The sequence below is a fragment of the Vicugna pacos genome, chromosome 1 (assembly GCF_048564905.1).
Source record: "Vicugna pacos chromosome 1, VicPac4, whole genome shotgun sequence".
NCBI lineage: Eukaryota > Metazoa > Chordata > Mammalia > Artiodactyla > Camelidae > Vicugna > Vicugna pacos.
This window is the reverse complement of record NC_132987.1, coordinates 63458362-63472629: the sequence shown is the minus strand read 5'-3', so window position 1 is coordinate 63472629 and position 14268 is coordinate 63458362. Positions and strand designations below refer to the sequence as shown.

At 38.7% G+C, this 14268-nt stretch overlaps 2 protein-coding genes across 2 annotated transcripts in view; both read right to left on the bottom strand.

The window, feature by feature from the left end:
• SNX4 (sorting nexin 4) overlaps window positions 1-7984 on the bottom strand; it is a 51264-nt gene extending 43280 nt beyond the window's left edge. Inside the window, exon 1 of the mRNA XM_031683622.2 lies at window positions 7799-7984. Within this exon, the coding sequence (XP_031539482.1) occupies window positions 7799-7939 (141 nt within the window). The 5' untranslated portion in view covers window positions 7940-7984. The remainder of the gene's footprint in view (window positions 1-7798) is intronic.
• A 4189-nt stretch (window positions 7985-12173) lies between these two features.
• OSBPL11 (oxysterol binding protein like 11) overlaps window positions 12174-14268 on the bottom strand; it is a 75617-nt gene continuing 73522 nt past the window's right edge. Inside the window, exon 13 of the mRNA XM_006200897.4 lies at window positions 12174-13880. Within this exon, the coding sequence (XP_006200959.1) occupies window positions 13815-13880 (66 nt within the window). The 3' untranslated portion in view covers window positions 12174-13814. The remainder of the gene's footprint in view (window positions 13881-14268) is intronic.

Here is a 14268-nt window from a genome sequence, read left to right as displayed (position 1 = left end):
AAAATTAACAAGTTGCAGGACCTACACTATCTGGAGTTTCAAAACTTATTAAAAAGCTAAAGTAATCAAGACAGCGAGGTAATAGCAGAAGGACATGACATAGAGATCAATGAAATAGAACTGAGAATCCAGAAATAAACCCTTACACTTACGGTCAATTGTTTGTAATAAACACACCAAACCAAGTCAATATGGAATGGAAAGTCTTTTCAACATACGGTATTGAGACTACCGAATATCCACAGGCCCCCCCCCCAAAAAAGTAGACCGTTTTCTCACACCAAACACAGAAATTAACTCAAAGTGGCTTACACACTCAGATATAAGAGCTAAAGTGGAAATTTCTCATGGTCTTGGGATAAGCAAAGAGTGCTTAGATACAATACCAAAAGCACAATCCATCAAAGAAAATAACTGATATACTAGACTTCATCAAAATTAAAAACTTTTGCTCTTCTAAAGACACCACCAAGAAAAAGAAAAAAGCCACAGCCTAGGGGAAAAATATCTGTAAATCTTATTATCTGATTAAAAAAAAACTTGTATCCAGAATACCTTAACAACATGTACAACTCAGCAACAAGAGAAACCAGCCAATTTTAAAAATAAGCAAAAAATCTGAATAGACATTCCACCAAAGAACATATACAAATGGCAATAAGCACATGAAAAGATGCTCAACACCTTCAGTCATGAGAAAAATGCAAATTAAAACCACTTCACACCCACAAGAATGGCTATAATCAGACAGACAATGCCAAGTGCTGACAAGGATGTGGCAAAATGTGAGCCTCATACATTGCTGGCAGTAATGTTAAATGGTACAGCCACTTTGGAAAACTGGCAGTTTCTTAAAAAGTTAAACATAAATTTACCATGTAACTTCTGCAAATCTAAGTAAATATGTATCTACACAAAGACTGGCATGTGAATGAATATTCATCATACTAGTAATATTCATAATAGCTAAAAACTGAAAATAATCCCAACTTCCATCAAATGATAAATAAAATGTGATATATCCACGCAATAAAATATTATTCAGTAATGAAAAAATGACTAACATATGCTATAAAATGGATGAACTTCAAAAAACATCCTAAGGCAGACTCTAAAGACAACAGGTTATATGATTACATTTATGTGAAATACCCAAAAAGACAAATTTATACAGAAAGCAGACAGTGGCTGCCTAGGGTTAATGGTGAGAAGGGGGATTAACTACAAAGGGGAACAAAAGAATTTGAGGGGATGACAGAAATGTTCTAAAACTGGGTTATAGTGATGACTGTGCAACTCTGCAAATTTACTAAAAATTACTAAATTATATACTTACAATGAGTGATTTTTATGGTATATAACTTTCAGCTTAATAAAGTTGTTAAAAATAAAATCCATGAGTCCATAATGAAATAGACAAATAAATACAAATTTTGATGAGGAACAAGGCATTTTCATAGTTTCAAAGTATGTTTCCCTAAAAAAAGATCAGAGTTGTGGTTGAGGGGAGGAGGAGAGATGGATGAAGGCAGTCAAAGGCACAAACTTCCAGATGTTAAGTATTAGAGGTGTAAAATACAAACACTGCTGTATGTTATATATAAGAACTGTTAAAAGAGTAAATCCTGAAAGTTTTCATCACAAGGAAAAAATTTTTTTTCCATTTCTTTAATTTTGTATCTATGAGATGATGGATGTTTACTACTGTGGTAATCATTTTATGGTGTATGTAAGTCAAATCACTATGCTGTGTGCCTTAAACATATACAGTAATGTATGCCTATTGTATCTCAATAAAACTAGAAGAAAAAAGTATGCCCCCACAAAATATTAATTAATTAAAAAGGGAAAAAGTGTAATTTTATACTGGAGAAGACTAGCAGAAAAAGTGACCAAAGTATTGGGGCAAACCCAAATCATGCGCAAACTGGTAAAAAGCAATTAGAAGAACGCAGCATCACTTTAGTGGCAATTTCTGCAAAAGAAGCAGAACCTGAATTTAATCATGAAAAAACATCAGGCAAACCCAAACTGAAGGACATTCTAAAAAATAACTGGTTGTTAATCTTCAAAAGGGTCAAAGTCATGAAAGCAAAGACTGAGAAACTCTTCCAGCTCAGAGGAGACTAAAGATGCAATATAAATAAACATAATACATGAGCCTGGACTGAAACATTTGGCACTGAAGAATGCTGTTGGTACAACCGGCAAAACTTACATGAATTCTGAGGATTAGATAGCAGTAATTTATCAATGTTATTTTAGTGATTTTGGTGCCAGCACTGTGGTTATAAAGGAGGATGTCCTTGTTTGCCCTTTGAAATACAGTTTTGGCGATGAAATGAGGGAATATCCTGATCACAGTTTATACTCAAATAGTTCAGGGGGAACAATTCTTTGTACTGTACTTGTTTATAAACTTGATATCAAATGTGACAATGAGTGTGTATAAGTCCATGTATGACTGAAAAATTGTACTGAACACTGGAATTTGACACAACACTGTAAAATGATTATGAATCAATAAAAATGTAAAAAAAAAAACTTGATATCATTTCCATAAATGACATTATTTTAAAAAAATTATAATGGTCATATCATTTACATAAATAATGTCTGTCTCAGTTATGTTTTGGGGAAGAAAAAAAAACAGACACATGCCTTCCAGATCATTACAGAGCGTAAAACCAAAGAAATTATAATCCACAAAGGAAAATTCCCAAACAGAAACCAAAGTAAGAAAGTATAAAATATGATAGAATAAAATTAGCTAAAAATAAAGCCAGTTAAGACAATAAATGCAAATGTCTTAAATTCCCCATGGGAAATAAAGACTTATAATGCAAGGCATTAAAATTATAAAATGGACAAACACAAATAAGGTAAACTGATATCAAAAGAAACCAGTGTAGCACAGGGAATTATATTCAATACCGTGTAATAGCCTATAATGAAAAAGAATACCAAAAGGAATATATATATATATATATGGACACACATACACACAACTGAATCATTATGCTGTACATCAGAAATTAACATTGTAAATCAACTATACTTCAATGAAAAAAAAAACGAAAGAAAAAAAAAGAAAATAGTGTAACATCAAGCCATGAAGGTGATCAAGAAAATATAAAATAATTGGTAATCAAGAAAAAAATCAAAGTTTGTAATCAGAAGGGATCAATTCTCCCTCAGATTAGTTGCCAGCTTGAATCCCATCTCTAGCATAGATTAGCTGTGTAACTCTGGGCAAATTACTTAACCTCTCTGCCTCAGTTTCCTCATCTGTAAAATGGGGATACGAATATCTAATGCATAATGTTTCTGGAAGCATTTAAAGAGTTTCAAAGTCACCAGCACATAGCAAGACCTCAAGTATTACCTATAACCTATCATTTGTAGGTTTAAGTTTTTTAACTATGAAAATTAACACATGCTTAATATAAAAAAATTGAAAAGTACAGGAAAAAATAAAATAAATACAAATAACTGATAGCCCACAGCCCAGCCCTAACCATTGCTGATACACTGGAATACATCCTCATAATCTTATTTTCCATCTGCGATGCTTCTGTGTTACTGAAATAGGTAAGAGATCTGAAGTTTCAGAATTATCCACTGAATTTTCTTTCCTCAGGGGTATGCCTACAATAGACAAGGTAGCTGGTATTAGGTAAAAAATAATGATAATGATGTGTTTACTTAAGCCTAATAGTGAAGTTTTACTTCAGCTCTACTTCTCAGATAACTAGAAAAATCGGGTTATAATACATAACATGTTTTCTTGTGCTTTTTATTTACAAAAAATATATTTAAAAATAGCACAGCTATTCAGAAAGCACTAACTTTTATGTAAAATAAAACAATTTGTAAGTTTGAATAGCTTTCCAAACTGAGTCACAACACATTCATGGTTCATGAAATTAATTTGGTGGATTGTGACCAACATTTCTTTCTAAAGAAAAAGAACAGAGAAATATCAGAGGGCATTCCTTGCAAGAAGTAATGGTTAAGTATTGCTTCCTGAAACAATGCTTATGAATACAAGTATACGTACGTTGACTAAGATGTAAAACTGTATTTTGTACTGTGAGACACCTCCAAAAAAAAAATCTGAGAGTTTGGTGAGATAGACAACAAGGCAAACACTGCTGTGTATAATGTAATCATATGCTACTAAACTGATAAATCCTGTAAATGCCTATACATTTTCTTTTCTTTTTCTATGTTACCTTCAGCCACAAACACCTCAAACCCTCGTCACAGCTCTGGCCTCCTCCACTCAGCTCTCAGTTGCCAATCTGTGAAGGTGCTAACTGTGTACAGGCATTTTCAAACATCACATGCTCAAGCACTCTTAGCCTGGACCCGCACTCGCAGGCCTAGAGCACTCTCCCTAAAAAAAACCATCATGAATCCCTCAGGCAATGGTTCTTCTCTGAGCAAATACTGCTAACTGCCAACTCAGTGGAATATTCCAGCCTAAAAAAGTTTTCTTGCCTCCATTCCCTTGCAATTTCCTCTCTCTTCTGCCAGGACTAATTACTACTTTCTTAGAGATTGGATTTCTCTCTCATTTTTCATATTCTAAACTACTTTAAATAGAACTGACAATACTTAAAAAAAGGGAAAAAAAAGAATGCATCTTCCTTATAAGGAAAAAGTACAAAAAGAAAGGAGATTTCTAATCAGACTTTGGAAAAGAAGAGGATGAAAACTCACAGAAAGGAAAACAAAAGAATACAGAGTAAGAGTTTACAGTAGAATTTAAAGAACTTTAACTAGTGATGTTTAAAACAGGGAGAGATCTGCAACCCTTAGGCAGTGCTTGTTTCCAGTACCCCTAGGTGTAGGGCAATTGGTACAATCCACTCCTTGTCCAAAATCTGTAGTCAAAAATAAGGCTGAGGAGGCTTTCTGCCATCTCTGCACACTAACTGCATAGATATCTTTGTGATGAAAAACTGCCTGATAAATCAACACATTGTTTAGACCTTTTTTCTTCTTAAAATTACAACTTAATCTTACCTAAAAAATTTAGAATATAGTATTTTACAATTCACAAGACTATTTTTAACTTCTTTTGGAATGAAGCTGCATGGTTTAACAGACAGAGCACTGATGTCAGAGCCCAGGCAGACTGGGCTCAAGTTCCAGCCATGCTACTGACTAGTCTGTGACTTTGGCTAAATCATTTTCACTCTGAGCCTCTGCTTCCTCATCTTTGTATGTTTTGGGGGGATAATTCTGAAAATTAAATGAAAAGTAGAGCCTTACTGTGCTTAGCACAAACAACAAATCTAACTTGCATTTCTGCCCAGACCACATTCCTGTCAGTAACAGCAGCAATGTCTATGGTTACAGCAGTACTTCTCAACTGAGGATGGACTAGAGTGGAAGAGGGGACAGAAAGAGGGAGTAGATCCTCTGAGGAGGGGACAATGTTCAGAGTATACGTGAACGTATGTGCATTTAAACTCCTGGTGATTCTGAAATATTTGTCCAAATGGCTTGTGTCTCTATGGATTACTAAATAAGGGAGTTGTTTGAGGACACCGCTAAGTTCAGTCAGTAACAAATGGTCTCCTGTGACACATATTTACTAAAAAGTCAGGTAATACTATATGACTACAACTTTTACTGTATGATGGCATCTTTGGGTTTTCAAATATCTTAAACTAAACACAAATAGGGTTTTTTTTAATGAGATATTTATAGTCACTTTTGCATTAACATAACTGGATTGTATACTATAGCTGCAACTTCATATTAGTTAAGTATCCAAAGGAATTCACAAAAAAAATTACCAAAATGTTTATCATCATAACCAAAATTAAATTCATGATATAGCTAACAAAAGATATGATTCTTACCTTTTGAAACAATCTAAAATTGCTTTAACACATATCCACAAAATTGGCAAATAATTTAAAGTCTAAAAATATTAAGTGTTGATAAGGACAGAGAGCATTAGGCACTACTAGTGGGAGTATAAATTGGTATATTCATTTCAGAAAACAACTTGGCACTACCTACTAGGGTTGAACATGCTACTACCCTATAATCCAGCAATTCCACTGTTAAGTTTGTATTAGACATGTGCACCATGAGATAAGCAGGAAGAAGTTCATACTAGTAGTAATCTTTTAGAAATAGCAAGAATCTTGAAACAACCCCAATGTCTGTAAACAGAAAGAGAAATCAATTATAGAATATCTATAAAATGACATAAATACAGCTACGAGTATAAATGAACTAAGCTACATTTTGGATGAATCCAAAAACATAACATAGAGCAAAGAAAAGAAATCGTAGTAAAATGAGTCCACTTTGGTAAATTTCAAAATCAAGTAAAACTAAACAATACATTGTTTAGGGACACATACAGTAAGATTATAAAGAAAAGCTAGAGAATTGCTAATAGAAAATTCAGAATACAGATCACCTCTGTGGTGGAGGGAGTGGATGTAACCCAGGAGAACATATTGGGGCATCAAAGGAACTGATAATTATTTTGTGAGAACCTTCTCTGCATTAATGATATACTTCACAATAAAAGGTTTTTTTTTAAGAGAACAGAAAAACTAAGTCACAGATGAGAACCTGCATAAAAAAAGCAATCATATGAAAGAACCAAGTTTATGCACTGCAGAACACACACTTTCCTCACATTTCATGAGATACTGACCTCTCCACAAATAATTCTAGAATTTATGAAAAAATTAAGTGAAAAACTTAAAATTCACCCATAAAAGTCTTCATGCTGTCTATATACTTAGACATTTCCCCCAGTAGGCAAAAACTTCAACTCCTGTGTTAAGGTTCCCAGCGAGTTAACAGTCAGCAAACAACTTTAACTTTTCTTTATCCATCTATCATAAGGATGGGCAGATTTGTATTAGCACTAACATCTGTTTCAGAAAAAAGAAGCAAAATGGATAAGCAAAGCACACTCTGATAAGAGGGGTCTGAGGCGAAGTCCTGAACGGAGTGCCTGAATCGCTTCAATTTAACCTGGTCTACCCATCTTGCATTACGCGTGAAAACACTTTGGAATGAAAGCCATTACAAATATAAAATGATGCATTTTCTCCTTTCCTCAAGCAAATGAAAATCACTAATCACCTAAGGAGCTTTGCAAAGCAGATACTCGGGATATCTATGGCAAGTCCTCGTTGGGAAATACAGCACTGACCCCAACAGAAGAAATTACAAATAAGGAGTTCTAAAAAACCTTTTTTTAATTGCACCTCTTCTCAATCTAATCCATCTCCTGACAGTGTCACCAAGCCAACCACCCTTACTGCCCCCAGATTTGTTTCTCAAGTCCCCCATTCTCCTCCTCCTCAAACACGAGGCCACCGCCCACGGTACCCCGGTTCAGCCTTCTCTGCACAACCTCTTACCAGACGGCCAGAAACATCAGCGTCCCTCTTCAGGTCCACACCTCGGAGTTCCCCCGCCTCTGAAAACCGCACCTGCTCCAGCCTGGAGCCCCCGGCCCCGGCCTCCATGCCCCCGGAGCCGCTCCCACAGAAACCCTCAGCGCCCTTCTCCGCCGGCCTCTCCAACCTTCCCGTGGTCCCGCAGCGCCCGGCGCTCACCCCCAACTCACGACCCCCTTTTCCACAGAGCCTCCCCCCTCTACACCTACGGCCCAGCCTTTCCACCCCGCTTCCGGCTCACCACGGGGCCTCTCGGCCGAGCCCACCCGACCCGCCAGCCCAGACCAGCCCAGCGTGGCCCTCCAGGCCCGGACACAGGCCGGGCGGCCCCTGCCGCCCCTTCTCCTCACCGTGCCGTCCCCGGGGCCCTCGTCCCGGGGCCTATCCGCTTCTTCAACGACCACGGACTCCAGCCCAGCGTCGGGGTTACCCAGCGGCTCTAGGGGCGCAGGCTGCAAAAGCCGCTCGGGGTCCGGGGGTGCCTGCTCCATGGCTGTAGTTTGGCGCGGCGGACACAGTGCGCCTGCGCCGCCGCGCCCGGCCCGGCTCGTCCCAACCCCGCCCGGCCCGGCTCGTCCCAACCCTGCCCCGCCCCACAACCAGCAGGCGCCGGGCCAGGCCCCGCCCCCTCGGCCCGCGGCTGCCCGGCTGCCGAGACCCCGAGGGCCAGAATCAGCAGAACATGCCCCAAACCCTTACGGCTTGAGAAACTCCCCCAGAGTCCTATAGCAAGCCAGCTACTGGAATCTTCAGCGGCCAAAAATTAAGAAAACTACCACAGGATAGATTATTTCTCCCCTCCCAGATGACTTAAATACAATTTGATAGAGGTCTTCTGAAGCAAGTGGTTGTTTACAACAAGGAAACTCAAACCAGATAGGTTGGAAGGAAGCGCTGTGGCAGGTCATTGACCAGGGGATTTGGGGACAAGTAGTCTTGTGGAACCTCTCAACTAATATTGTATATGTGGGTAACAGCTCACCTGTAAGGGTACTTTAAAACCTGGCCACTGACTCTCTGAAAAGGGAGGGGTTTTCTTCGGTATTCATTAGCTGTCAGACCACATCTTTGACCACATTTTTGATCTTTGTTTGAAAACTAGGGCTGCCTAAAAGTTATTAAGGATTTATGACATGTTTCTGTGTGTGTGTGTGTGTGTGTTTGTGTGTGTGTGTGTGTGTGTGATTTAGACATGTTTGGGGGGTGTTGGTGTGGTGGTTTTGTCTCACTTTCTTCCCCAAAATCATATTAAGTCCATTTAAGTGTTTTGTTTGGGGGGATTCTTTTTTTAGTTCACAGAGGTCATACTTACTCCTCTTCCCCACTCCCTAAACAAATATCTAGAGATTCTGCTCTGAAAAGGATAAAATGGAACCCATTGGGGGAAACCAGCCAGGTTATTGTGTTTCTGCCAGAACAAAATTTCATCCAATTGTTATTATTATGTTTCCCCACCCCCAATTATGTTTTTTTATACTGAATGAAATTAGTAGTAGAAGAGCTCTGAGTACATACAAATACTCACTGTTTTTAAGGGCACTCAGGATTTGTTTTAATCAGGTATGGTAACACACGCAGACACAGAAATGACTGTCACAATATGACTACACAGCTGTAAAACGCTGTGTAAATTGTCTGCGTGGTAGATCTTTTCCCATTTTGTCACTTTCAACCTAGCTGTGCCTTTGACTATTTAAAATGGCTGTTATAGACAGTGTAAAGTGGAGGAGGGAGAGGAAGGCTGCATTTGTCAGAAGATTTAAATTACCATGAATCAGTTAAAAACATTTATGTCTTAGATGGACTCTTCTACTTGAAACTTCTGCTACCAGGTGCCCCATGCTGTGCTGACTGCCAGAGAGGAAGGCTTTGCTGTCACTTACCAGAGGCAGGGCCCTTAAAATGGGGCTCCTATTCTCCTTCAGCCAACCCGTCAACCACCCCTCAGGTAGCAGCGGTTCCCAGGGCAGCAGGCAAGGGTAGGGGCACAGCTGTGAATGCTGACACTCTGGAGCAGATATCAAAAGAGGGCAGGATGCAGGAGGGCGTGAGAAGCATCTGGGATCTTCCCTCTGCCCAGGAAGCATCCTGTCCAATACACATCCAGAAAGGTGAGCAAGAAGCAGGTAACAGATGTGAGCTGTTGTGACTGACAACCTTTTAAGTTGTTTTCTCCTTTAACTATTTTACTTTTTATTAACATCTATAGAATAAAGGGCTTGAAATAATTTTAAGTAAGTAAATTTATACTGAGTGTACTTTGCATTGTGTTTAGACTGCTTGTTTTCCCGACTTAGGGTTTTCCATGACCTCCTTCCCCTACACTCCTTAACCCCCTTCATTGGAGGCTGGCTTTTTTCTGTTCTGGCACGTCTCATCTTGTTCACTAATGCCATGTGTCTGCCTCCGCATCTAGGCTGAACTCAGTAAGAGCGAGGCAGTGCCTTACGCCTCTGTGTCCCTAGCACTCAGCATGTATGTCGCTGAATTAGTGAATGAGTAGGGGGAGGAGCAAAGCATACAAGACAAAACAGGCAAACAAATCATAACAAACCACACATTTACTTATTAAAGTCAGGCAGGCCTCCTGCCCATCCCAGCTCTCACTGTACCAGTCAGACCAAAAGAAAGCCTTTCCTCCTCCAGCCTCTGCGGGCATCTCCTCATACCTGAATTCTCCCTAAAACCACAAGGAAGTGGTAGGTGAAAATGGTTACAGTGGAATGGTGGCCAGGACGGCCTCCTCTTGCATCTCCTTCCCAATCCCAAAATGGGCCCTCCTCCCCTAGCCCCTTTCCCATGGGCTTGGTCCTGTGAGGACCTCAGCTTGGCGCCTGAGAATCATTTCCTTGAGATTGAGAGGCAGCCCAGAAAAGAGGCCAGCAGCAGGAGTCCTTGTGTCCCTCTCCACAGCCAGGCCCTCATCAGTCAGAGCTCTGCTTCCACCAGATCCTCACCTCTCCCCTGTTAGGTCAGGAAAAGCGCTGACACTGCAGTGATCTGAGTCAGCTGATTAACCCCAGAAACCACGACTTCAGCCCTGAGGGGAATGGGAGAGGAGGGTTTTGTTTTTGTTTTTTCCTCTGTAAATAACCCAAACAGGAGATCATAGGTAAGGTTTTATCTCAGAGATCCTCTAATCCAACCCCCTCATTTTTCTGATGAGGACAGAGAAGCCCAGAGAGGCACTTAAACTTGCCCAGAGTCACTATAATCAGTTAGTAGTACAAAGTGGTTGCTACAGAGCTCTAGCCCCAAACTCTGATTGAGGGGCAGAGTGTCTGACTCAGCTTCTTCTGAAGGCCAGGTGAGCCCCCTCATGGGAACAGCCATTTCCTTACCTGGAGGGGTGGAGGAAGAGCTTTTTCTCTTCCACTTGAGGAGGGATGAGGTGCTGGGGACACAGCCACAGATATCCATCAACCAGTGAATGAATGAACAAACTGGTATATTCCAAACAAGAATTACTATTCAGCAATAAAGAAGAATAAACTATTGATACACAAAATCAACATGTATAAAACAGCAAAATAGTTATGCTAATAGAATAAGCCAGACCCCCTCCTAAAAGACATACTGTGTGATTCTATTTATATAAAATTTTAGAAACCTCAAACTAATTTATGTGACACAAAGCAGATCAGTGATGTAGTGGATTGAATGGTGACCTCCAAAAATATATTTCCACACCGCAATTCCTGGAAACTGTGAATGCTACTTTACTTAGAAAAAAAGGGTATTTGCAGATGTAATTAAGGATTTTGAGACGAGAACATCATCCTGGATTATTCTGGTGGGACTTAAATCCAATGCCAAATGTCCTTATAAGAGGACACCTGGAAAGTGGTTCCCTGGAAATAGGAAAGAGGTGGAAAGAGGGGGGAGGTGGCAAGGAGAGATTACAAAAGGGTAAGAGTAAACTTCTGGGAATAATAAATATTTTCATTATCATGATTGTGATGATGTTTCATGGATGGAAACATATGTCAAAACTTATCAAATTGTATACTTTAAGTCCATTATACATTAACAAAGCTGTTAAAAAGATGAAAAGATCCATGGGTCTAAAACAAGACTCCACTTGGAATATTCTGGCTTTTTCAAAGCAGTCCACATAAGATTGATAGGTGGTACATTCTCAGGAAACTGATCATAAGATGAAACACTATCATATGAAGAATAGCTGAATAACCCCAGAATATTAAAATTAGGAGAACCGATATTCAAGTACATTAGTATGACTATGTACAAGTTAAAACATTCTCATCTTACATGAACTTATTAGAATCAAAACCAATGATATCAGTTACAGTGAGACAGATTTTGGTTCAAAGAACTTCGTAAAGTCAGTGTTTGTCCACAGATAAGATAGCTGCTGGGGGAGCTAGTTCATGGGAGACTACCCGTCTAGATATTGCATGTCTCTCTTTGACTTCTTCTGTTGCATCTTTTGTTTTTTTGTGATCTCTTATCTTCTCCAATTCCTGTTTTTTCCCCTCCTCTTATGTTTTGCTAGAGATGTACTTTAATGGCTTCCATTATATATTAATAAAGCTGTTAAAAAGATGAATTTGTAAAAACTCTTATTAAATTTACTCCCTTGTCTGCCTAAGAGATTCCTGAAGGAAAGGATTTAAAATCAATGTCCTTCTCAAATGAACAGGGCAATAACTCCACTAAGAATAAACTTCCTATTTCTCTCCATTCATGAAACAGACAAAGGCATCATTGTTCTCTAGTTTTATTATTTTTAATCTTCCCAACACATGAACTATAAGTCATTTTGAGATTTTTCAGTGCATTTCACAGCAAAAAATGAACAAGGGAATCATTAAAATGGTTGTACATAAACCAATTATTTTCTTATAATTTACAATTTTTTGAAAAAGATTATTGTTTTGCTGTTTTGATCCTATCAACCCCCTTCAATAAAACACAATTTATCAGAGCACAAAGCTTAAACTTCTTGTGATGATGCAACAGATACACCCACCTACAATGGCTGATGAGTAACAGGTCTATATTACACACACTGATTGGAAGACCACATCAGAAGAAACAGAGTAAGGCACCACTCTTGGAAAATTAAGGTAGCTTGCAGTAACAAGTGTTGAGCACCGTGAGTAGGTGCTCAATAAATACTTGAATGAATGATGAAAGCCATTATCAGCACTATTCTTTTCATTGCCAGCAATTCTTCAACCTCAATAAAATACTTATTTAAAAAAAAAAAAAAACTTTGTACCTGAATACAACTTCCTGGTATCTTTTTTCCTGATATCTTTTTATTTCATATTCTTTCTTCAGCATTTGAATTTCCTTGAAAAGAAAATAAAACCACACCATACATGCACTCAGTCACATATGTAACTTCTGAATTACTGACAAATATGAATAGTTGTTTTAAATTTTGAGTGAACGGAGGTAAGATAAACCATACCTATCCAGAGGGATAGCACATAATACTGGATATTAATCTACAAGTGGAAAAAAGGTAAGGAAAACAGTAACAGTTTTATTTTTTAATGTCTGCTATGTTCTTTAATGCCTCAGTTCTTGAGAAAGGCCAAAATCTCATCACATTGACATGAACACATTTTAAAAAACTGTCTCTCAAGTGTAATATTTAATAAAACTTGGTACTGAAAAATGTTCTGAAATTTTTCAAGTCAATGTTGTTTTCAAGTATATTAAAATGCTCAGAAGAAAAAATTCTCCATGGTTATAACTCTAATCAATTTATAAATATACTTTTTAAAAGAGAGTTCCAACAGAGGTGGATAGCGGATAAGTTCCTCAGACACAGGCACACAGTCTCTTTGAAGGAACAGAATGCCTTGTTACGACAACCTGGTTGATTTTTTTTTAACACTGATTTCAGGCACAATGGCTGAAGCCACTTCTGGGTCATCTTCTTCCTCCTCTTGGTTTGTTGTAAGAGTAGTGAATACTTCACTTATTGATAGAAAGGAAAGCACAAACTCTGAAAGAGATTTCACTTTTCACTATAAAGAAATCAGAATCACTGAGTTCTCATTGTTGTGTTTATCTGCTGCCCCCATGCAAAAAACAGGGGATTCAAAGCTTTCGGAGCAGGAACTGGATAAAAGATTAATCATCTAATATTTCAGGTGAAAGGTTTGAAGATGCTATTGCTCGCATCACATGACAGCTTGGTGAGAGGTCCATCGTGCTCCTCTGACACTTTGGTCTGCCGCAGTTCTATGGTGCCCTAATCGGTACATTCATGTTTAGTTAGTTTCAGTCTGTGCAATCAGGAAGCAGGTCACTCAGTGCAATGACTCCATTCTGGGAGGGTTAGGGTAAACCGAGAAGTTCATTTGGTCGAGTCTTAGATAGTGTGTGTCACTCTGCTGGTTGTGTTGTTGGAATTATTTTCCAAAGGGGTTTGTGATAAACCCAGCCATCTCCCTGAAACAAGTGGAAAAATAAATTAAAGAAACATTCCTCTAGTATTTTCAGAATCAGTAAACAAAACTAGGTACAATGTCTTCATTGACATGGAATTCTATCCTCACATTTAAAAATAAGAGTTGTTGTGAAGAAAAAAAAGTCTCTGTGCTTTAAAAAAATAAAAATAAAGTCTCTGTGCTTAAGATATCAAAAAATGTGTGTGGTTCAGCTAGGATTGGGTGAGAAGTTCTGGTCTGGGAAGACCTAGTTTGTGCTGCATGAACATTTCATTTTGCAGAAGTCATCTGTAGCAGTTCTGCCAATTTTGCCAAGATGCTGCAGGTTGAGCCTCATCCACAGAGTGACAGTCAGCAGGTGCAGCACAAAGAAATGCTCACCAATGGAC